We start from the raw sequence: 26,187 nt of genomic DNA, 5'->3' as shown, positions 1-26,187 counted from the left end.
ACAGTGATTCATGTGGAAAGGCAATTCATAAGCACTTACAATCCTCATATATTTCACTCAAGACACGAGATTTCATGGCAGTTCCTGGTTGAAGAATACTCTCAGGCTATTTAGTACGAGCCGAAGTGTGGCCAGATTACTATTCACCCAAAGTTCCCAAGGATCACTGAGCAAAAATCCTCCCCTTCCCATTCTTGGAATATGTTGTACAAATTGTCATTGCTTCCTTCCTCCCACCATAATCTATATCCAGTAACTCAGTCAAGCTCAACAGTCAAATGTGGGAAGTTCTTGACATTTTGGCCTGCACATTTGTTCACTGGACTATTTTTTTAGTCTCTAAAATTCTGCTGATATTTCTTCTAATCTTATCGCACTCCCCATTCCTCAAAACATGGGCTGAAGGTGTTGCAAGAAAATGGCGATATTTAAAATGTTATTTCCTTCAAAAAAACAATAGTTTATTGTCGATTTAGCAAATTGTGTATTACAGGTAGTTCTGCTTTAATGTGATAATCGCATTCTTAAGAAACTTTGTATTATAGAAAATAGTGTTATGAAGACAATTGAGTTCAGGCTCACAATAACAAAGGAATTTTGGCCGCAAGAAATAAAGGTATTTTCAATAACAATACATTCAATTTTGTTACTGCAAGCTAAAAATGCTAAAGGCTGTGGGTTACACTATTTAATAGATAATTGCACAAGGATCAATAGAAGCAATTACAAGTCAATTTCAATGATCACTCCTATTTAAAGTAACAGTTGTGCTCTTTAAGAGATGGTATCCGATTACTGTGGCAAACAGGTTTTTATCCCCTATACTGATTAAATACAAAACAGCATTTTTTTGTTGTCTGCTTGTCAATTTCAAAACTAACTTTTAAATGGTTCCCTAGTTCCCGAACAAAATCCACATAAAGGAAACGTTCTCTAATTCCTCAATCACAATACATCCAAGTTGTGTCACGGAAACACACCGATCCTCGGTCAGAGAATCAAACCGAGTCAGGAGCACCACCAATTTCATCAGCAAAAGGCAGAGCCTAAAGCAAGAAATGCACAATACACTTTGTCGCCTTACTCCATTCTGGTAGCAGCTGGACAACAACAGGACTTCCGAGATTTGTGACCGGAGAATGTTTACTATAGCAGAAACAAAGCACGCAGCAAGTAGCCTCCACAGTCTTTGGTACAGGGTAAAATATCCAGAGGATACATGCAATGCTGTAAAAACATTACTTTTAATCAAATCTGTAAAGTGGGTGACCAAGCTGGCAATGTATACTTGAGAATGAATACAAGATGCACTTGAAAAGGCAAGGTCAGATCAAGTAGTTTGCCATGTATTGTCTGATAGTTGTAGCAGTACAGAGAGAATGGCATGAACTTGTCCTGGTATTTGGCACGTTGCTTCCACATACAGATGGAAACCAGAGTACTTGAGTGACTGACAATATAAATAAAACCTACCATGACGTGCATTGCCTAACTATGCCAAGCCTTGCTCTTTTTCCCATGCATAGCTTTAGTGCTTGCAGACTAAAGGTTCACCATTCTTCACAAAGATCAAAGAACACAAGAACACAAGAAAACAGGAGCAGGAGTAGGCCAACCGGCCCCTCGAGCCCGCTCCGCCATTCAATACGATCATGGCTGATCCTACCCCAACCCCCTTCCCACTATCGCCCTTCTTCCCACCCAAAAGAACCGTGTGATCTCCTGGGAGAGGCGAAAAACCCGATAAAAACCCAGGCCAATTTGGGGGAAAAATCCGGGAAATTCCTCTCCGACCCCAAGCTAGGCGATCGAAACTTGTCCAGGAGATTACTCAGGTCTTACTATACTAACGATAGCTCATGTCCACTTCCCTGCCCGCTCCCCGTAACCCCTAATTCCCTTGTCTATTAAAAAACAATCTATTTCCGTTTTAAATTTATTTAACGTTCCTGCTTCCACAGCCCCCTGAGGCAGCGAATTCCAGACTAACCACCCTCTGAGTGAAGAAGTTTCTCCTCATCTCAGTTTTAAAAGGGCTTCCAACATGCCAGTCAACCAACACAACTTGTTTTTAAGTGAATCAGATTTTCAAGTGAAATTTTAAAGTGAAACGTTTTAAATTGAAACAGATCCAGAAATGGCCAGAAAACATCAAAAATAGATTTAAATTAAAACTTTAAAAGGTGAATGAACGTTGCAGATGTAACGTGCAATGGATACCTTGCAGTGGAGGTGGAGGTGAGAAAATGCAGCATGCCTAATGGATGATTGTTTTCTACCAAAGTTTAGTTTTTAATAAAAAAGACAACTATATCCTCCAGTGCAGAAGGATCCATCAAGCCAGTGATCGTATTTGGGAAGGAAAAAAACACTACTTTCCACTATAATTTTTACTTTTACGTATACGCTTAATTCCCTTATTCTATTTTCAAAGTTACTATTAAGTTATCCTTCCACTACCCTTTTGGGCAGTGAGTTAAAGATTATAAATCAATTGAAGCTATTTATCATCTTCAGCCTTTTGAACTCTACCACTGATACTACCATCAATTCCACCAATTATATAAATATATGCCTTAACTATTTCCTCAGGCAGCTCATTTTATATATCACAACCCTTTGCATGAAAAGTTTGCTCCTCAGGTTGCTATTAAATCTTTGCCCTCTCACCTTAAACATATGCCCTCTAGTTCTTTATTCCCCTACCCTGGGGAAGAGGCTCAGTGCTTTCACTCTATCTATTCCCCTGCCCAACCTCTCCCTCTAGCTCAGGCCCACGAGTGTTGTGAAGATTACTTAGCTTGAACACATTCTTAAATCTTGCTCACTCATCATCCTCGTCATCAGCATAATCCTGCTTCTCATCTTGCAGTGTATCAACTTCAAACTCCACCTCCATTTATAACAAATCTTTTCATCTTGCAGTGTATCAACTTCAAACTCCACCTCCATCATCTAATTTCTATGGCCACCTACAGAATCGTGTCCCCTTTGCAGCATTCGAACTCGGTCTTTTGACATGATCCACCTCCTCTCTTTTTCTCATCCACCATTTACAATGGACTTCGTTAGCCAACACAATCTCAAAAATTTCTAAGAACATAAGAAACATAATGAGGAGGTGCCTCGTCTACTCCATTATTCAAAACGTTCAGAGCTGATCTTATGCATCATATCCACTTTTCCTCCTGAAACCACATTCATCAATGCCCAAATTAACGATCAACTTCATGCTCGAAAGTACTCAGTAACTCAGTGTCCATGGTACTCTTGAATAAAGGACATCAATATTTCTTCAAAACCTCTTGGCTCAGTATTCAGTAATTCATGACATCATCTTTTTCCAACTTAACAAACTACCTTATGCTCTTTTGTCCTGTCTAAGGTGCCAAATAAAGTAAGTAATAGCTATGACATTAGGTTTGAACCAAAGAGTGTTAAAAATCCACATCACTTGTGCAGCTGTGTAAATGATTTACTGGCAGGAAGCACCAATAGAAAACATTATTTGTATAATGTAGGTTGATGGAAATTTACAGCAGAAGCTATTTGACCCTACTGTGTTTAATGTTTGAATACTGAAATTGAAATAATTGGAGAACTGTTTATTCTTGTTGTAAATCTTGAAAACATTTCCATAATGACAAATAGCAAACATTTTCCAGCATCTTTTCTGAACCCTCTGGCTTTCATTTCACTCATTGTCTCCCCTTATGTAATTGAGCCCCTCATTTTCCTTTCATCCCCCATTTCTCCTCCTACCCACATCCCGCTTCTGGCTTTACATTTCACTCCACTTCTTCTATCCTTATCTGACACCCCTTGGTCACCTTTTCACCTTGTGTCTATGTCACTTACTCCACCCATCTGCCAATCAGCCCTCCCTCCCCTCAGCTGTATCCACCTATCACTTGTCAGGCGTTGTCCCACCCCCAACCTCTCTTCTCTCCTGCTCCAATCAATCTGAAGGGTCCCGACCCCAAACGTCGGATGTCATTACCTCCACGATATTGCCTAACCCACTGAGTTCCTCTAGCACTTGGGGTTTTACCATGTAAAAGAGCACAAATGTTTCATTCAAATGGTCGACTGGGATTTAGGAATTCAGTGTTCCAAGAAAATATTAACTGATCAAGATAGATATATAATCAGATAGAATTAAGGAGAAATCTACTTCATATTAAATCTCAATTGTTACATAAATGCTTTGAAGTGACTGAGGCCCCAACATGAATCAAAAGGGGTCAAGAATACTTAAATTATTTAAGTGCAATGAGAGTATAAGTGGTGGAGTTGAATAAGTTGAAGATGATAAATAGCCTAAATTCATTTATAATCCCAAATTCACTGCCCAAAAGTGTAGTGGAATGATGACTAACTAGTACCTTGAAAATAGAATGTATTAAACGTGCATGTAAAAATAGAAAATATAGAGCAACGACTGTGGAAAGTAGTTTTTTTCCCCCCCAAATACTATCACTGGCATGATGGATCCTTCTAAACTGGAGCTAAAGCCAAATTTGATCTGTAAGACAAGTAAATCTTTTCTGCACTCAATTGTCAATCAGCCTTCAAAAATCTGCTTTGAGGTAAAGGCTGACCCCCTGAGGTTGATACAATGGGGAAGCCAAATAAAAAATAACACACTGTAGCATCTGGTCTAATGTTTTACAGCAACTGAATGACCAATATCGAGTAAACCCCCCCCCCCCCCCCCCCCATCTCCATAGACAATAGGTGCAGGAGTAGGCCATTCGGCCCTTCGAGCCAGCACCACCATTCAATGTGATCATGGCTGATCATTCTCAATCAGTACCCCGTTCCTGCCTTCTCCCCATACCCCCTGACGCCGCTATGCTTAAGAGCTCTATCTAGCTCCCTCTTGAATGCATTCAGATAATTGGCCTCCACTGCCTTCTGAGGCAGAGAATTCCACAGATTCACAACTCTCTGACTGAAAAAGTTTTTCCTCATCTCCGTTCTAAATGGCCTACCCCTTATTCTTAAACTGTGGCCCCTGGTTCTGGACTCCCCCAACATTGGGAACATGTTTCCTGCCTCTAACGTGTCCAACCCCTTAATAATCTTATACGTTTCGATAAGATCCCCTCTCATCCTTCTAATAGGTGGTGGAGGCAGATACAGTAGTGGCATTTAAGAAGCTATTGGATAGGCACCTGGATATGCATGGAATGGAGGGATCTGGATCATATGCAGGCAAATGAGATTAATTAATTCAAGATTCAAGATTCAAGATTCAAGATTCAAGATAGCTTTATTTGTCATCCAATATTGGACGAAATTCAGTCACCCACAGTCCAACAATAAAAGCATTAAATAGGCATTAAAATTACACAACCCCAAGAACCCCCAAAACACAGTCCAACAATAAAAGCATTAAATAGGCATTAAAATTACACAACCCCAAAAACACACAAAAAAAGAAACATCCATCAAAGAAACATCCATCACAGTGAGTCTCCTCCAGTCCTCTCCTCACTGTGATGGAAGGGCACAATGTCTTTCCCTTCTCCTGCTGTCCTCGCCCGCAGTCAGGTTGTTGTGGTTGCAGGCCGCGCCGGACGGTCCGCAGCGGGCCAAGCCCAAGGCGAGTCGCAGCCGTTCCCGCAGCCTCCGAAGACGGCCGGCTCCGCCGATGATAAGTCCGATCCGGGGCGGGCGAACACGCTGCTGCTGCCGTTGTTGCTGCACGTCGGGGCGGTCGTGGCTCCCGACATTGAAGCCCCCGCCCAGCAGAGAAATATCCCGCGGCATATTTTAGGCCGCGCCGGACGGTGAAATGTCCACGACCCAAGCCCCGCGATCCGGGGCGGGCGAACCTGCTGCCGCTGCCGGAGCTCCCGATGTCGGCATCCACGCGGCCCGAGCCTAAGGCGAGTCGCAGCTGCTCCCGCAGCCTCCGAAGACGGCCGGCTCCGGTGATGGTAAGTCTGATCCGCGGGCTCTGCGAACCAGAGCCCTGGAGGCCGACAGCTCCAGGAGTTGGGCCGATGGTAGGCCGCAGCAGGAACGGAGACACCACCCAGAAAACAAAGGTCGGGTCTCCATTCGGAAGGGACACATATTTACAATTTTACAGTTCTCCCCCTCCCCCCCACATACACACACAGTACACAAACACAAAAACACCACATCACAACAACAATTAAGACAAAAAAAACCCCCAAAAAACACAAAGACAAATGGACCGCAGGTAAGCCGCAGCTGCTATGGCAGTGCCGCCAAATAGTCATGTTCAGTACAGACATTGTGGGCCATAGGGCCTGTTCTTGTGCTGTACTGTTTCATGTTCACTTCTCCCATCATCTCCTACCACCCTGGTCATCAAACACTTCCCCCCATCCCATACACTCCGAACCCATCTCCACATCCCATGTTGCATCTGCAGTTGCTTGTTTCTACATCTATGATCTACATCCATGGTTCAAGTGCCCCGACCGAGGGAGACCAAAGAAGGGAAGAAGATTGAACTTTTTTTGCCGTCCATCACAGTGTGGAATGTGGAGTCGCTGTGGTGATAACATATTCATGTTAAAAAATTATTTGGGCGTCTTGTTGCTCTTTATTGGTATGATTGTATGGCAAATCAAATTCCTTGTATGTTGCAAAACATACTTGACTAATAAATTGCTATTATGATGATGATGATCTTTGATGAACTGTGCTTTACTTACACTATGGATTTCGGTTTTGCACTAATATAATTATAGAGTCATAGATTATACAACCTGGAAACAGGACCTTCGGCCCACCTTGCCCAAGGTGCCCCATCTACACTAGCCTACCTGCCCGCATTTGGCCCATATCCCTCTAAACCTTCTAAACCTCATATGATTAATTTATTTATGATTGCTTATTATATATTAACCTGTGTGTTATCGCATTAATAGACCTGTTCTGCTGCAGCAAGTAATAATTTCATTGATCTATTGTCAGTACATATGACAACTAATCTCTCTTGACCCTTGACTCACTCAGCTGAACGCAAAACATCCCATGGCATTCTTTCAATGAGGAGCACCGAAGATAACATCTGATGATCTGGCCAATATTTATCCTTCAATTAAAGTCACTAAAAAGATATCTGATCAATTTCACACCACAAAAGGGCTGCCAGGCATCCTAGCTTACATATTGCATGTACAGTTAATTGCCTGTAAAGCTCTGAGGAGCATCCTGAGTTTATTAATGCAAGTCTTCCTAATATCCTGATAGGAAGCTCGGACTGAAGTGAGTGCAATACCACAAGTGGGTATTTCATCAAATGATCAATTATGGCCAGGAAAACTGAGGGGCAAAGATTCCTGGCACTCTTTTGATTAGAAAAGTCTGCGACTGTGTGATCTTTTAATGGCGTTATTGGATACAATCCAATCAAGTACTACTCATTTATTTTTCAGTAAACTAAACAAATGAAAATCGCAGAGGCATGTGGAACGGTGCAAGAGGTGGGAGGTTGGGGGAGAGTAATGAGAGTTTTGCACTATTATAAGTTCCTCCAACAACCAACTGAATGTGTATAATATAAAGTTATGAATATAAAGGCACTCATTTCCTGTATAACGCAAGATAATTAAGTTTGTTGATACATTAAGATATTTCAACATCAAGCTTAATTGCTTCATCTTATGGATATATCCTATTCCTTGTACACATCTCTGTAAATTGTTCACAAAGTTATTTTAAAAAGTGCTTTTTACTTTGGGTTAAGGATGGCACTGTTGCTGGAATAGTTGTCTCAGAGACCTGGGTTCAATTCTGACCCAAGGTGCTATCTATGTGGAGTTTGGACATTCACACCTTTTATGATTGCCTGCGTTTCCTCCAGGTGCTCCCGTTTCCTCCCACATCCCAAAGACACCTTTGTAAATTGCCGTTAGTGTGCATGGAGTGAATGCAAAAGAGGAATAACATAGAACTAGCGTGAACAGGTGATCGATTGTCAACATGGTCACGGTGGGACAAAGGTCCTGCTTCCACACTGTATCTTTCAATCAATCCATTTGAGATCCGAGAAATCTACAAAAGCAATTGGTTTGGTGAAACTACTGTTCCTGGCTGTGAACTATCTGCGCAGCTTAGAGCAGAGTGAAATCAATGGTTACAGAGGAAATATACACCACAGAAATCATAAGGTCTTCCTCGTCAGCTTCCTTTGAGATTAGCAGCAAGTGCTGTTGCTTTGCTGCTGACCACAAAACACAGCTCACTGTCAAGACCAAGTTTCAGTCTGTGGGTAGACACAAAGTGCTGGAATAACTTTGTTTCTACATCAACCTTTGGTTGTTTCTGATAACAATTGATCATTGTGTGACTCACAAGCACAACAAGAAAATAGTGACAAGTTAAGGGCCTGTCCCACTTTAGGCGATTTTAAGGAAGACTGCCGGCGACTAGGCTGTCGCCGACAGTTCGCTGGGTGTCGCGGGCATGATCGTGAGGAGTCTTCCAAGAATCGTAGTGGATCTCAGCGCGTCGCTGAGAATTCATCCGGAGTGAAATTTCTCGGCGACAGCTGGCTTGTCGCCAGGTATCGTTGCTTATTGCGGGCGCTGTCGCCTGCTGTCCCCAGGTTTGCTAGGTTCTCTTAGATGCATTTAGAAACACATAATATTAAAATAGGTAGTCATTTCAAAATACCAAAAAATGCTTGTGTTTAACCAATTTATTTACCGTCAGGACATTTGACAGATAGATTGGAGGCGCCAGTTTGACGGTCAGGTAAGCGTGGGAATTTCGCGATGTTTATGGCCATCAGCCATTACATTTAAAGTGGGCTCCCAACCCAGATATGCAACCCAGAAACCAGATATGCATCTCCCGTACATTTTCAAAGAATGCCCACACACTTTTCACAAAAATCCACTTAACCACTTTAAAAAAAATAAAAATTAATACAGCTATTAGTAAACTGGAAGTAAATCCAGTTTATGTCTTGTTACAGTGATGCTTGGTTTTTAAGTAACCCATACAAGATGTTATAGTTCAAAACTCTCAAGTACTTACCGACTTGTCAGTGATTTCAGGGAAAATTAGGACGCCGGAGAAGCATTGACAGCGTGGGAATTTTGCAATGTTTCCGAAGACGCTGTAATCTCGACCTGACTCGGCATTGTCGTGGTCATTGTCGTCGGGCAAAAGAAAAGTTCGGCGATCTGCTATGACTTTGACAGTCGCCAGCTGTCGCAAAAAAAATCGCCTAAGTGGGACAGGCCCTTTAGGTCACTCAAACCTGCCCCTCCAGTAGGATCTTGATTGATCTGCCCCAAGCCTCAACTCCTTTTCTGTGCCAGTTCACCATTCCCCTCAATTTCATGATCTTTCAAAAAACCTATCTACTTCCTCTTTGGATATTGCCACTTTACAAACCTCCAGAGTGGATAATTTCAAACGTTTCACCACCCTCTGAGAGAATAAATCCCTACATACCTCATTTTAAAATGGAGATGCGGAACACAAAGTACTGGAACAACTCAAGGGGTCATGCTGCATTTGTGGAGAGAATGGACAGGACATTTTGACTTGGGACCCTTAGAAGGATTTCCATCTGAAACATCACCTGTCCATTCCCTCTACAGAGATTGCTTGGCCCTTGGAGTTCCTCCAGCACTTTGTTTTGCATTGATCCAAAACCTGTTGTCGCTTGTGATAATACATCCTAGGAATTAACATGGTGAATCTCATTAAACCAGCCTCCTATCCCCATACACACTTTCTTAAATATAGGGATTCTCAGCAGCACAAGCTAATAGATAAAGCCATTTTACTCTCTCCATGATCTTTTGTGATCATTGAGAGACACAATAACGCCAAGAATTCATTTATATATACGAATAGATATATATTCATCCACGCTTAAGACTCTATATTCTTATATTAAGTATACAACTCTAAAATTCTTTGATAACCCCCAGATCATTGCACCTTCTCCAACCTCAACTACTGTATCCGTTGTTCAAGACGTGGACTCTTATACATCAGCGAGACCAAACGTAGACAGGGCGATCGTTTAGCTGAACATCTTCGCTCAGTCTGCCTTGACCTACCTGATGTCCCGATCGCCAAACACTTTAATTCCCCTTCCCATTCCCGCACTGACTTTTCGGTCCTAGGCTTCCTTCATTGTCAGAGTGAGGCCAAATGCAAATTGGAGGAACAACATCTCATATCATATCATATCATATATATACAGCGCGGAAACAGGCCTTTTCGGCCCACCAAGTCCGCGCCGCCCAGCGATCCCCGTACATTAACACTATCCTACACCCACTAGGGACAATTTAAAAAAAAACATTTACCCAGCCAATTAACCTACAAACCTGTACGTCTTTGGAGTGTGGGAGGAAAACGGAGATCTCGGAGAAAACCCACGCAGGTCACGGGGAGAACGTACAAACTCCTTACAGTGCAGCATCCGTAGTCAGGATCGAACCTGAGTCTCCGGCGCTGCATTCGCTGTAAAGCAGCAACTCTACCGCTGCGCTACCGTGCCGCGGTATATTTCGCTTGGGCAGCTTACAACCCAGTGGTATGATTTTGATTTCTCTAACTTCAAGTAACCCCCTACATTCTCTCTCTCTCCATCCCTCTGCCACCCAAGTTACACCAGTTTCCTATTCTCACCTAGTAAACAGCTAACAATAGCCTGTATCCTTTATCATCTTTACTCTTTTGTATATTTTTCATTCATTTGTTCTATATCTCTCTACATTACCATCTATATCTCTCCATTCCCTTTCCCCTGACTCCCAGTCTGAATAAGGGTCTCAACCCGAAATGTCAGCCATTCCTTCTCTCCAGAGATGCTGCCTGTCCCGCTGAGTTACTCCAGCATTTTGCGTCTATCCAGCAAAAATGTTGGTGGAAATAGACACTTTATGTTGTCAAACAAAAACATACTCAAGAGACAGGAATATGCAATTTAATCCCCAGGTGAAAACATTACCCTCACTTCTTGCCAAAACAAAAGAATGAAGACAAAGGCCACTTGCAAGGAAAATTAACTAAAAAAGATAAATATGAAAATTATCTAACAGTTGAAACTGTACGAATTGCTGACAAAGTTACAATATCCTACAGCTAAACACATTGATGTGTTTTATTGTTTATTCTTTAACTCTACTCCATTATGTACCAGGTCAGGATTTATATGTGCGCATCACAGTTCTCAACCTTGGAATATTCCAAAATGAGTTACCTGTGAAACAGTGACATTTGCTCAGTGATGTTTTCTAAGCACATATGCAACTACTTCACTGTAAAGACTCACAATTAACGAGGTACACATATACACACACACACATTATGTATTTTTAATTTCACCTGGATATTTTGCATACTCTGTAAAATGATTACCTTTATAAAGAAGAGTTCTTTCCCTACAAAATTGTGAATGGCGCTATCAACATCAAAACATCTAAAACTCTACTGTCTTCTCTTGGTTTTTGGTGCAGAAAACTCAACTTTATCCTTATTCCCATGGCCTCCATGATCTTTCATTCTCATCTGGGAGGCAGACTAAAGGATCAATTTGCATTGGTTGTGTCGGTTGTGTTGTGTTGTGTTGGTTCCTATGTTTGTGCGATTGTCTTTGAAAGATTTGCACTGTCGCACTGTTTCAGATGTAGCACTTCTAATTTTGTTGTACTGTTCGTACAATGACAATAAAGGCATATTATTGTCATGGGCCCATTGCAGCAACATTGATTCATGCCTGATGCTCAATGTGTTCAGCACCAATGAAAGGCACACAAATGTCAAATGGAGCAGGTGACCTCTGGAACAGGACCATGTGTGGATCCTTTCACGGGACACAGACCCAGCAATCGAAGATCAGTGCCCTCAGAGGTGAGCTTGGAACCTCAGAGACCAAAGTTCAGCTTGGGTCATCACAGAGATCATATGTCAGCTTGGGACGTCCACCAGAGCTAAGAGGTCCACTTTGAACGTCAGTCTGAGCTTGGGCCAAGTCACAGTTGACCGAGAAACCAGATGAGATTCTTGGGGGGGGGGGGGGGGGGGGGGGGGAGGAAGAAAGGAGAGAGAAATGTGGCTGATACCATGAAGCAGTAGGGGAAAAGGGGAGGAGCCAGGAATAAGAACTATTTGGAGTGCAATTCACAAATACAGAAAAATCACGGAGAAGTTATACAAGAGATGGTGGCCACTTTGTCGATCAAGTCTGGACTGGCTTTATATGCAAGGCCAATCCAGCTCTTCCCACACTCCCACCTTCTCTCCATTGCTCTGCAAATTCTTTCCATTCTTGTACCTAACCAGTTCCCTTTCTAATGCCAAAACTACACTTGCATCTATTTACAACCCTGACAACTCATCCCAGACCTCAACCACTGAAAAGGTATTTTCCATGTCACTTTTGGTTCCATTGCCAATCATCCTCTTTCAATGTCTTCTGATCCGTGAGCATTCCACCAATCGCAAGTTTTACTTTCTATCTACCTGATCTTAACCTCCTCCACTCCAAGAAATGCACTCCTTGGAATAGAGAGTGCTCCAGTCTATCCACATAATTATGTTGCATTCTCCCATGATCATATCTTCTCTGATCACCACAGCAGTGGCCCTGGTCACATGCAGACAATGAAACCCTAGTTCTGCGTTCAATAGAACAAAAGGATTTACATTAACTCGTTCTGCCCTGGCGATTACTGTATCGTGGGAGGAACATATTTTTAGCATCTATCACAACATTCCAGTTGCGGCAAACCCCAAATTTTATAAAAGTTAATTTTTACTTCCCTGTTCTCGTACGCTATGCTTCTATTTATAATGCTCAGGATTGTGTATGTTTTTCTAACCACTTTCCCAACCAGTCCTGCCACTTTCACTGCTCTACGCACTGATAACAACCAAACATCACTGTTCCTCCATCTCTTTTGAATTGTGCCCTCTAGTTTTCCTTACTTTTTCAAGTTCTGGCCACCAAAAGATATTCGATTGATTTTTCAAGTTAAATTGCTTCTGTCACATCCATGCATTTCACCAGAGTATTCATATCTTTTTGAAGTCTGTTACAAACTGCCCCAGAGTTCACTAAGCTTCCAAACTCTGAGCTACCTGAAAATTTGGAAAATGCCTCGAATTTCCAAGGCAATGTCATTAATATTTTAAGATAAGCAATGCTCTTAGCACCAGCATGCACTTCCATCCAGAACATAGAAAGAACCTTTCCCGACTACTCTTGGGTTTTCTAATACCAGTTTCCTGTCCACATTTCTATTGTTCCTTTTATTCCCCAGGTTCTCCAGATTCATGGACAGATAAGATTTAGAGGGACACGCGCCAAACGTAATCAAAAGGGATTAGCTTATATGGGCATGTTGGTTGACATGAACATGTTGGGCTAAAAGGCTCATTTACATGCTGTATGACTATGAGTCCATTTACATTAAAAACCATGATCTAAAATTTATTATGGCAAAAATATGGATTCAAATTACACTGAAAAGTGCGTAATATTAAACTATTTAAAAATTTCAGTCATCATAAATCAGCAAGTAGAATTAAAAATATGAGATCTACCAGAATGTGATCACCATCTCGCTGTCAAGAGCCTTGTAGTTCAACATAATAAGTATAGATCAGATCTTATCTGATTACCACAGCAGTGGCCCTGGTCACCTGCAGACAATGAAACCCTACTTCTGCGTTCAATAGAACAAAATGATTTCCATTAACTCATTCTGCCCTGGCGATTACTGTTTCGTGGGCAGGAACAGAGTTTTAGCATCTATTCAAAAACATTTCAATATTAACTCGGATCTATCTATCTATCGGATCCGTTAGTAAAACCTTGTCATGCCTCTTGTACTGTGAGTGTTAAAACAGAGCAGTGAGCTTTAGAAAAATGATCACACGATGATTGGGTTAGTGTATGATAAGCGTAAAACCTTGTCATGCCTCTGGTACTGTGAGTGTTAAAACAGAGCAGTGAGCTTTAGAAAAATGATCACACGATGATTGGGTTAGTGTATGATAAGCGTTTGAGGGAGCCTGTACTCCCTGAAGTTTAGATGGATGAGGGGGAACCTCATTGAAACTTACCGAATAGTGAAAAGCCTGGATTGAGTGGATATGGAGGGGCTCTTTCCACACTTCAGTTGACTTTAGCAATAGGATGGAAAATAGAATAATAAGTAATCAGCCTGGCTTCCTCTGACTTAAACTCCTGTGGTGTTGTGGAGTGAGAGAAGGAATAGTCAGCATTGCTATCATTCCCACTGGAAGAGCGTCAGAATATTGACCAGTCCAGCTCTAATTGCCCATGTACACCAATCAGCCAAAACATTGTGACCTGATGAGCCAAAATATTATGGCCATCTGCCTAATATGCTGTTGGTCCTCCGTGTGCAGCCCCATACGCAGCAGGGTGCGATGCACTGTGTATTGTGACACATTCCGCCCGTGACCACCATTATAATTTTCTGTGACTTGTGCCGCAATAGACCATCTGTCGGTTCGGACCAGACGGGATAGCCTTCGTTGCCCACGTGCGTCGATGAGCCTTGGGCGCCCAACACCCTTCCGCCGCTTTGTGGTTTGTCCCCCCTCGGATAAAAGTCCCAATGTGGTAGGTACTCTGACCGGGAGCACCCCACAAGCCTTGCCGTTTCAGAGATGCTCTGACCCAGTCGTCTGGCCATAACAATTTGGCCCTTGTCAAAGTCGCTCAGGTCTTTACTCCTGCCCATTTCTTCTGCATCCAACACATTAACTTCAAGAACTGACTGTTAACTTGATGCCTAATATATCCCACCCCTTGACAGGTGCCATTGTAACAAGATAATCAATGTTCTTCACTTCACCTGTCAGTGGTCATAATGTTTTGGTTGATCGGTGTATACATTATTTAAACATATTGGCGTAATCCCAAAATTCACAGATCATGTGGAACATAAAAGCAGTTCTGAAAATGGAAGGAAGAGAATTGGAGAAATCATATAGGAGGCACAAGATACAGCAGATGTTGGAAAGTTGAGCAAAACACGAAGTGCTGGAGGACCTCAACTGGTCGGGCAGCATCAACAGAGTGAATGGAAAAGTGATGTTTCACGTTGGAACCCTTCTTCAGATATAGATGTTTCCTCCATTCAGATACATTGCAATTGCAAACAAATGGACACCTAATTCGCAGAGCAAGAAACAAACTGCTGGAGGAATAGTTACCTGTGTTGATGGGAATTAGAGTAATTAGATATTTCCTGTTGTGATAGTTCTTCCAACTCTACCACCATTATGAAGACGGAAAACTTTGCATATACGGTATGTGGCAGGATGTGGTTTTAATTCTAAAAATAAACTCCTATTTGCCGATTATAAGCTTTGCCACATCCAAACTTGAAGAAACTTTAATTATCATGATAAAAGTCCCCAGTCTGAAGAAGGGTTTCGACCCAAAACTTCACCCATTCCTTCTCTCCCGAGATGCTGCCTGACCCACTGAGTTACTCCAGTATTTTTTGTCTACTTATGATAAAAGTCCCAATGTGGGCTAACATGAGAGCCCATCTAAAGCTCAGTAAACTGTGAAGATCTTTGGCTAAGTACGTTAAATTAACCAAGAAATAAACATTTACCTATGAAATGGCATCATGTACATGAAAACCCTCAGTAGTAACTACATTTCCTGCTCAATAGTGTCACAGCATGTTACCATGTGGTGAATTATTATCGCCAACCACTTAAAGCGTTGAGACACAAGGAACTGTGGATGATAGAATCTTGAACAAATACCAAAGTCGGGGCTTTTTAAAAAAACGGACAAAGGTTCAAGTCTGAAGAAAGGTCCTGATTCAAAACGTCACATATCCATTCCTTCTACTGGCGCTGCCTGACTCGTTGAGTTCCTCCAGCACTTTGTGTTTTATTTGACTTGATTTACAATCAGAGTAACAAGAACAAAGAAAATTGAGACCAAGCAGTCTTTGCAAAAAGCCCCATTTGTAAAAACGAACTCTTCGCACTGCAGCAGAGCTGCCGTATTGTGATTCTGCTCTTCACATACTTTGCTCTAGTGATGTGTGAAAGACAAGTGCAATTTCAGTAATTGCTTATTCCAAGTAAACTGGCAGTAGGGGTTGGAAAAAAAATCATATTGGGTAGAATATTGAGAGATTATTTGGAACAACACGATGGATTTTGGTTGTAGAAAAATAAAACTGATTAAAAAATGAAAGAGAAGCAGCATTGCTACATTGTGCATTATGAAAATGCAGGTTAGATTATACAACATTGCAGTTATTGACTGATTCCCATTGGATGTCAGTCTTTGGCAGAATCTCTTCCATCGACAAGCAAGGAGACCAAGGCAACGGGAGTGAAAAAATAAATTTTATGTCTTAACTAAAAAGATGCAAATTATTAAATAAACTTGTGTTCAAAAGACAAACTGATCACAAAAACTGATCACAAAACTGATCACAAAAGACAAACTGATCACAAAAACCCGAAACGTCACCCATTCCTTCTCTCCTGAGATGCTGCCTGACCTGCTGAGTTTCTCCAGTACTTTGTGAATAAATACCTTCGATTTGTACCAGCATCTGCAGTTATTTTCTTACACAAAAACAAAGGAAATAGGAGTATTGCATTTGGCACACCCTCCCCACAAAATAACTTATTCCCTGTATCTGTTTGTATCTGCTCTGGCATTCAACAAGATCATAGTTGATCATTTGACACAAAACCATTTTCCTGCTCTCAGTCCATGTCCTTTTTACTCTTAAAATCTGAAAATCCCATCAATCGAAAGCAACTAAGATGCCAGAGGTCTCTTGGGTAACGATTTCATCACCACCTGAGAGGCCTCGCAAAATAAAACCATGTCAAAGAATAGATGGTGGATGGAAGGAGCCCAGAGGCAACAAGCCATCAACCATGAAGGAGATGCAAGGAACTGCAGATATGGGAATCTTGAGCAAAAAAACAAAGTACTGGAGTGACTCAGTGGGTCTGGCAGCATCTGTAGAGGGAGTGGACAGACAACGTTTTAGATGAGTACCCTTATTCAGATTGACATATGCTTCGGGTTGAGACACTTCTGTGGACTGAAATGTCTGAAGGGTCATAATCCAAAACGTTACCTGTGCACACCCTCCATTGAGAATCGCTGCCTGCTCTGTTGAGTTCTTCTCAAAATCACTCAAAATACAACCCCTCAACTCCAGGAATCAATCTAGTGCAAAGGTGAGTTTATATTCCAATGAATTTTATTCCCCATTGAAGTCACTGGCAATCCATCCAATCTCAATGGTTTCTTCAACCAGAGAAACTGACTTTATTTTTTTTCACATCAGTAAAGATTAATCAAAGCATTAGCAAAAACATCTGTTCTGAGGACAACATTGATGTTGAAAGCGTCTTTACTTTTTTTGCACAGTGCTGGTCATCAGCATTGTACAGGTAAAATAGCAGCACCTCATGGTATTTAATTAGGCTATTTCATGTTGGCAGCCCATAAAAGTCAGACACAAATATGAGAAGGGTTATCTGCACAGCATTCCCGAAGTGGTACTGATCTTGTTGGCAGGCTCTCAGAAGTGTCTGAAGCAGCCAAGGAGCGGGACTACGTCCAAAGAGCAAAGCAAAGCATTATAACTTGTGTTTCATCAGGATCATCTCAATTGGTTCACCTTGGAGCAGGCCTACGAGCCAACTGTCTGCAAAATGTCCTTGTTATACGCCAATGATGGGTGAGCCAAAGTGAATTGGGAATGCGAATAAAGGAAAAAAAAAGTAAAAGGTTACTGTGTCTTCTGGAATACGAGATAGTAAAGAAATAATACTTATTTTTATATGACAAATTTTGCATTTAGTTTACTATCCCTTAGTTTACTAATGGTTCACAAGGTAAATAAAAAGGGAATCACAATGGGACGGAATATTAGTGTATGTAAATGGTGGGCATTTACCATCCATTTTCCAGGCCAAATATAGCAAAGTTAGAATTAGATTAAGCATTCTCTGCATTACACAAAAGCTTTTCCAATCACCAAGTGCAGATATTAAGCCAAACCCTTTTTAATGCATGACTGCAACAATTTGTTAAACAGCCTAAGGCAGCTTCACTGCACAAAGGTTTCATAACGGGCTACGTGAGGAACTACCAAGATAATGACCAAAAGCTTGGTCAATGGTACACCCAATCAAGAGGAGAGAAGAAGGTAGGAAGGCTTTAATCCTGGACTTGAGAATTGGAGATTTAGTTGCCTAATTAAAACAAGGGGACACAAGAGACTGGAATTGAAATAGCACAGAATTCATAAAGGCTTCAAGCTGGAGAAGACTATGGAAAGAGGATGGGTCCCTGGAGTGATTTGACAGTACCATTGAGAAATTTAATACAAAATACATAGATGCTATGTTCAAAAAAGGACCACAAATCATATGATTCAGTTGATCAAACAATATGTGCGAGCAAAGGAAGAGTTGATGTTTCGAGTCAATTACCCATCAGAGTTGGATGAATTTGGACATAATATAAATTATTTGCACATGGAAAGTAAAAGGAACATAAGAGATCAGTGATGGGTAGGCATGCTGGGGAGAATTTTTTTTTTAAACGGATAGTCAAAGGCAAATGAGCGCAGTGGCATACAGGGCGGCACAGTGGTGCAACTGGTAGAGACTCTGTCTCACAGCACCAGAAACCCAGATTCAATCCTGACATTGGGTACTATCGGCGTGAACGTTGCACGTTCTGTGATCACGTGGGTTTCCTCTGGGTGCTCCAGTTTCTTCCCACATCCCAAAGACTAGTGGGTTTGTAGGTTGATTGGTCTCTTTAAATTGCTCCTAGGGAGTGCATGCGAAAGTGTGATAACATTGAACTGGTGTGAACTTGTGTTCAATGGTTGGCATGCACGCGGTGGGCCGAAGGGACCGCTTCCCCATGCAGTCTTTCAATCATTCAATCAAAAGGATTGGAACTAGTAAAGAAAGAATAATGTTGAATGGAGTAATTTTGTGAAAGGAGGTATCTTTATCTGAAATTGCTGAAGCCAGTGCTGTAACGAAGCCCTGTTACTCGATCCTAAGTCACGCATTATTGAAAAAGAGCAAAAGGGTGAGCCAAATAAGTCAAGTTGTCAACATGAAGAGTGGTGAGGTACCGATACAATGAAAATCTTGCTTGCAGCAGCTTCACAGGCACATGTACTCAGACAAATGCACACAAAAATTAATTAATATAAATTACATATAAAATTTCTAAAGGAGAGATGATTGTGCAACAAAAAAAAAGGACATTAGTGCAAAACACGGTTAGAAAAAAAACCAGGTCCATGGTAGTGCAAGAAGTGAATTGCAGTGTTCCGTTGTTGAGGAATGATGAGAGGTATATAGGTTGTTACGAACAAACCTTTAAAACTGAGGTGAAAAAAACATTTTCACCCAGAAAGTTGTGAATTTGTGGAATTCTGTCGAGTCAAGTCAAGTCAAACTTTATTTGTCACATACATATTATACAAGATGTGCAGTGAAATGAAAGTGGCAACGCCTACGGATTGTGCTAAAACTACAAAACAGAATAGAATTTTTTTTTTAACACAAAAAATAAATTAATACAGTAAATTAAATTAGTCCTTGGTGATATGAGAGTTAACAGTGGCCTGTGTGAAGAAACTCCGTCTCATCCTCTCTGTTTTCACAGCGTGACAGCGGAGGAGTTTGCCTGACCGTAGCAGCTGGAACAGTCCGTTGCTGGGGTGGTAGGGGTTCCCCATAATGTTGCTGGCTCAAGATCTGCACCTCCTGATGTATAGGTCCTGCAGGGGGGCGAGTGTAGTTCCCATAGTGCGTTCAGCCGAACGCACTACTCTCCGCAGAGCCTTCCTGTCCTGGGCAGAGCTGTTCCCAAACCAGATTGTGATGTTTCCAGACAAGATGCTTTCTACAGCCCCAGAGTAGAAGCACTGAAGGATCCTCAGAGAGACTCTGAATTTCCTCAACAGTCTAAGGTGGTAAAGGCGCTGCCTTGCCTTACTCACCAGTGCGGCAATGTGTGTTGTCCATGTCAGATCCTCTGTGATGTGGACTCCCAGGTATTTAAAGCTGGCAGTGGAGGCCAATTCACTGGATGAATTTAAAAGAGAGTTAGATAGAGCTCTCGGGGCAGTGGAATCAAGGGATACGGGGAGAAGGCAGGCATGGGTTACTGATCACCCATGATCACAATGAATGGCAATGCTGGCTCGAAGGGCCAAATGGCCTCCTCCAGCACCTTTCTATGTAACCTGATATCTGTAGGGAAGTAGCTGTCTCTCAAGCTGGTGGTGTGGGACTTGAGGCTTCTGCCTGATAGCAGCAGCAAGAAGAGGGCATGGTCAGATGGTGGTGTTCCTTGATGATAGATACTTCTTTCTTGATGCAGCACTTCATGTAAATGCTTTTGGTGGTGGGGAGGGCTGTACCTGTGATGGACTGGCCCAGGTCCACCACTCTCTGCAGCCTCTTGTGTTCCCCTGGGTTGGAACTGCCGTCCAAGGCCATGATGCGACCAGTCAGGATACTTCCTACAGCTCGTCTGTGAAAGTTTGTTAAAGTGTTCGGTAACATGCCGAATCTCTGTAAACCTCGAAGTGGAGGCACTTGTCACCGTCTTCATGATCGCATCTATGTGCTGGGCCCAGGAGAAGTAATCGGTGATGTTAAACAACCAGGAATTTGAAGCTGTTCACTCTCTCCACCGCCAACCCACCAATGAGAATTGCCGTGCACCACTAAATACATGGGGAATGCTGAGAGTCACTGGTCAGTACTTGGGAGGGCATGGTGTACAAGATGAGAGAGGTTAAAAGCATACAACCACAAGAGAAAGTTCTATAACGGTGTGAAGAGAGGTGATGGGTCTCTGATCTAGATGGACAGCCGGAAGATGCATGCAAATGACACTGGGAAATTCACATGAGGATTAAAATCTAAGTTTTTTTATCGTGGCTTGTGCAGAGATAAAGCAAAAAAGCTTTGTTGCCTGCGATCCAATCAAATCAGCTAATACCATACTTGAATACAATCAAGCTAAACACAAGTACAACAGTTAGAGCAAAAAGAAAAACACCAGAATGCAGAAAATAGTTTCTTGGCATTGTAGCATAACAGTTCTAGAGAAAACACCCAATGTACACAATGACGTATGTTGAAAGATCCAGACTGTACCCGAAGCTTATGGAAGGAACATTTGGAGAGCCTTGGCTCTCTCCTCGGCTCTTCACCTTGCTTTTCATTGAAATAAGACAACATAAATTTACCGAGGTAAAGGTTCAAACCCCACTTTGTGAAACCAACTGAAATGGATGTGACTTTTTCCATCGCAAAATTTTAATGTATCCATTTTCATACAATATAAATCGCAGCCATTGTTTAGTTTAGTGATACAGCATGGAAACAGGTCCTTCGGCCCATTAAGGCCACGTCAACCATTGATCACCCGTTGACTTTAGTTCTATGTTACCCACTTTCTCATCCACTCCTTACACACCTGGGGCAATTTTACAATGGGCAATTAACCTATAAACCCACACACCTTTGGAATGTGGGAGGAAACCGGAGCAGAGGGGAAACATGCAATCTCCACACATTAGATGTCAGGATCAAACCTGGATCTCCAGTATTGAGGCAATAGATCCACCAGCTTTGTCAATGTGGTTTCATTATGTAATATTTGTCAGTCTAAAACAAGATTGAAAAACTTACATGTAATTGTATGAACATTACATCACATAATGCTGCATCAACAACATTAACCATCTCAATCTAAGGCACTGATTTGGTTTTCCCAACACATAGTTCTGGATTCCACATATAATCCCTCAATTCATAATAATTCCCAACCTTTCAATTTTCAGCCGTGCTTTGAGCTAGTTATTTCCCCAGCAGTGTCCCAGTTAATCTGCATGGAGAACACTAACTTACAACATGGGGTCCCACACAAGACAGGCTCTTTATTTTGTTCCGGGTCACTATTTTAGGCTTTCTGAAAGGAAGTGCCTAAAGTGATATTATTATAAACATTATAAGTGTACAAGGCGCGACCTGCACAATCTTACATTTCTCTTGTGATCACCTTCAAAAGGGGGTGGAAACATACTGGAAACAAGTTGAAGAATTAATTTTTTTAATCAAATTTACAGCAAATTGATTTTTCTTCGCGAAGTTCTACGAATGTGCATATTTTTAAAAAACTGTGCAGCATGTACCTGCTAAACTTTTACTAAAAAGATTTCAGCAATATAAACAAAAACTGTGGAAGGTGAAATTGCTCAGGAAAATCCCCCTCTCTCCACCAGTCTTTGAAATAAGCAGGTAAACTGGTAATGCCAAAACATATTGAACATTAGCTCATGCTCTGCATGACTAATATGACAATAATGAACTAACAAGTAGATAACTAGCTGGGGTGAGCACGTGTAATAAGTCGATCACCAGTGATACAACTAATTCATTCCCCACTCTTCAATTTGATCAAAAGCGAATGTGTTATCTTAGCCATCCAGTGAGCTGAATATTCAGTAAGAAAACAATTAAAACAGTATTATCAATATATAGCGCGAGGAGCTTTTAGAAAATAAAGATGAATAATAGCAGGCAATCAAACTGGTTGCTGATCTTTAAATCAATGTACGAAACACACCAGGCATCGAAATGAACCTCTGTTCTTCATCCCTTCCCTCTCCCCTACTTGGCTACGTAAATATAACTTCTCGCCCTCTCAAACCGACTGAGAGCACCACACATTGCCATCTGAGCAGAACTCTAGTTTCCTCATCCTGCCCCTTAGCAGAGAGATCTTGCTGATAATAAATCCGTCCACAGAAACTGCAGTACCTTGGTCCGTAGTCACTCCCTAAAGATCCCATCCTCCGGAGTGGTTTGGGGGAACTGTTTACGTTTGCATTCTTGGCGTTCTTTGATGCAGCCTTCATCACTGCCTCTGGCTCCGAGGAGGACGGTTTCAGCTTCGTCCCTGCCATCGTTCAGGTTTGCACGGAGTTCTCTCCAATGAATGCTGCTCATTGATAAACACAGCAGTTCTTGCACTGCACACAAGACTGACTGCAGGCAACAACCACCTGGCCCGGAGTTTGGATGCGCCTCTCCCTCTCCTTGCAAGTGGAATAGTCCCAATCACCAGATATTTTTGGTCCAAGTCTTCGCGATGCGATAAATAATAAAGGGCCACATTCTTGGTGTTGCTACCGTTATTATCGCACCTGCGTTCAGCAACACGCACGGAAGCATTTCATTATCGTGACGAGTGGATCACACGTGAGATGCACCGTGACCACTTTCACAGTAGCGCGGGTAGGAGGAGAATCGGATCCTCAATAACGCTTAAAAGGAAAGTTGCAGAAGCAATTGTGTTTTATGGCAGGTGGCAATAAACATCCGTCCCCCCGGCATCACATCCACCCACAGAAATCACTGCATCACTTGGAGAGAAAAAATAAACCTCGCATTTCTTTCCATGCAGATACAAAAAGCTGGAGTAACTCAGCGGGACAGGCAGCATCTCTGGCGAGAAGGACTGGGTGGGTGGCGTTTTGGGTCGAGACCCTTCTTCATTTCTTTTCATGTAACTGTGATAAGATCCAACTTGCAGTTTTTATCGACTCGTTCTCGACATCGAAACATCCCAAAGCTCTTTAGTCATTAAATACTGATTGTGTTTTGACAAAACCCAGCAGAAAATCTGCAGAGAGCAAGCTGCCATAAACAGCAGATGACAATGTCCAAATAATCTGTTCTTTCTCTCCAGAAATGCTGCCTGTCCCGCTGAGTTACTCCAGCTTTTTGCGTCAATCTTGGGGGTTGGGTTGATGTTGGCTGGGTCACTTGGGGGATCCCTTACTCTTCAAAGTAGACACTTGTGAAGGCAGATGGGCATTGGCAAATAGCTAAAAGGCAACAACAATGCACCTCTTCCTCACTGATCAGTGATCACTAATCAACCTAGATGGCGTCAATTTTTTTACTTGATCAGAGGCAAGAGGGCGCTCATTCCTGTCATTGCAAGGGAAGACCCGAGTGACAAGTTCAAGAGGCCACTCATTTCTTGGGGTTTGACCGTTCTCGAGTAGAACAAGATTCCCGGACTGTCTGTCCGGCTGGCTGCACTGCCACTTCTGGAGTGGCTGTGGAGTTGGGAGGTATTGTTTCCTCCATCTGTCCCAGAAGGTGTAGAACAGGTGTTGAACCTGAACCTGTCACCATTGACTCTTGTAGAAGTCTTTGACATCAAACTCACCAGCAGGAGCAGGAAGGACGTTCACTTTCTGTGTGAGTAGAGCAGCTGGCTTCAGGAAGAACGGGTCGTCCGGGTCAGTGGACACTGGAACAAGTGGCCTTGCGTTGATAATGGATGCTACTTCTGCCATGAAGGGAACAAGTACATTGTGGGTAAGTTTGGTGTTTTTCAGTTGCAGGAACATAGAATCCAGGATTCTTCGAGCGAGACCACTCATTCTTTCCCATGTGGTCTCATGAGGAAGTGGTCTCTCATTTCAGGTTTTCTCTCAAAGTTGTGTATGAGAGACTTGGGACGATTCAGTGCCTGAGGCCTGTTGTTGGAGAGCCATCAGCGTGGATGTTTAAATGATAGCGGTGCTGCCCTGTTGCTGCAACTTTCTTCAAACCTCCTTTCATTATTTTCATGAAAGAGGCATCTTGGACACAAGGAGCGATCTGGTTGTCTTCTTTGGTTTGACTGAACACGTTGTAGCCTGCGTGATCAGCTTTGCAGGCAAGGTTCTCCCTGAATTATATCGTGGAACATTGAGGGATCTGGATTCCATTATATTTCTCCTTGACATGAAACACATTGGTTCAAACAGCGTTGGCTGCTCTCCCTCTCTGGTCTTAGTATAGAAGGTCTCTACTGTTAGTGGTTTGTAGACATTGCCAAGACACACATTACCTACAACAACCCATCCCAGGTCCAGCCTCTGTGCGTAAGGTGCGTCGTGGGGGCCTTTGGCCTGTCTGCATACTTTGTGAACTCTGATGATGTCCCATCCAAGCAGGAGCATGATGGGAGCTTCTGGGCCAAGATCTGGGAAAGAGGTGCGCTATTGACTTCAAATGAGCGCGGTAAAGAGCAACATTGGGAGTTGGAATCTCAGATCTGTTATCTCGTTGGATTCAATGAGGCTGAGCAATGCAAGGCTGACTGTTCCATCCATTTTGTATCCACTGGCTCTTTCCCCCGTTGTCTCCTTTACTCCAGCGCACGTTTTTAGGAAGTAAGGAGAGCTTGGCCCTTGGTCATTGAATATTTCAAAGAACTCTGAGCGGATGAGAGATCTGTTGCTCTGCTCATCTACAATTGCATAAAGCCTCCTTGCCTTGACTTGATGGCCTGCCAGATATACTTTCACAAGGCAGATCCTTGAGCAGGACCGGTCTGATAGATCTCCGCCACAGACTTGTGTACATTTTGTGGTGACGTTATGGTGATGAGATGTCTTCCTCCCGGCTGTGCTCTGGAGCAGGTTCGGTCACTTTGATCCAGGGAGCTGGTCCGGGGTGGAGAGCTGTATGATGCTTTTCACTGTCACATTCAGAGCACTGCGCCTTGAATTTGCAGTTCTTTGCCATATGTGATGAAGAAGCACAACATTTAAAGCAAATGTAGTTCTCTTTTAAGATTGCTTTACGTTCTTCAATGGGCCTTTCCCGAAAGGCACGGCTCTTGTGTAGGGGGTGAGGTTTCTTATGTATTTGGCACAGTCTCTCACAATCGTCTTTCTTTGGAGAACTTTTCGATTGGAGAGCGCTTCGGGGAATATCTCTATTTTATGTACTGAGACCTCTCTCTGTCTGTTTGGTTTCCCAGGGGGTCTCTCTGTCTTGAAAGCCGTGTCTGTGGGAGAGGTGAAGTTGAAACTTGGCTCGTTTTTGGTATTCACCTCTCCAACTGTTGACAAAGAAGTTAAAGGGAGGATATGGAACATGGTGTAAGCGCTTGTAGGATGAGCCAACTGATGCCCATTTTTCTTGCAGGTTGAAAGGAAGTTTCTGTACAATTAAAACTGTTACAATTTGTTTCGTTGGGTTGTTTAAATTAATAATTAATACTGACTAGCTAATTAAATTATTGCATCGTATGGGAGGCACATTCCCAATCTCGTTGTACCCCTGTACAATGACAAT

The 26,187-nt window shown here is 42.4% G+C and overlaps 1 protein-coding gene across 8 annotated transcripts in view; it reads right to left on the bottom strand.

Moving 5' to 3' along the window:
- LOC144608490 (potassium channel subfamily T member 1-like) overlaps window positions 1-26,187 on the bottom strand; it is a 291,806-nt gene that overhangs the window by 162,191 nt on the left and 103,428 nt on the right. The window contains exon 1 of one of the 8 annotated variants that reach the window (XM_078426321.1): window positions 22,864-23,281. The exons of the other annotated variants lie outside the window; for them this stretch is intronic. Coding sequence (XP_078282447.1) covers window positions 22,864-23,009 — 146 coding nt within the window. The 5' untranslated portion in view covers window positions 23,010-23,281. Of the gene's footprint in view, window positions 1-22,863; window positions 23,282-26,187 lie in introns of those variants that run through there. 8 annotated transcript variants of the gene reach the window in all.

Source organism: Rhinoraja longicauda, chromosome 31, assembly GCF_053455715.1.
Source record: "Rhinoraja longicauda isolate Sanriku21f chromosome 31, sRhiLon1.1, whole genome shotgun sequence".
Taxonomy (NCBI): domain Eukaryota; kingdom Metazoa; phylum Chordata; class Chondrichthyes; order Rajiformes; family Arhynchobatidae; genus Rhinoraja; species Rhinoraja longicauda.
The sequence above is the reverse complement of the archived record's forward strand: the minus strand, read 5'-3'. Positions and strand labels throughout refer to the sequence as shown.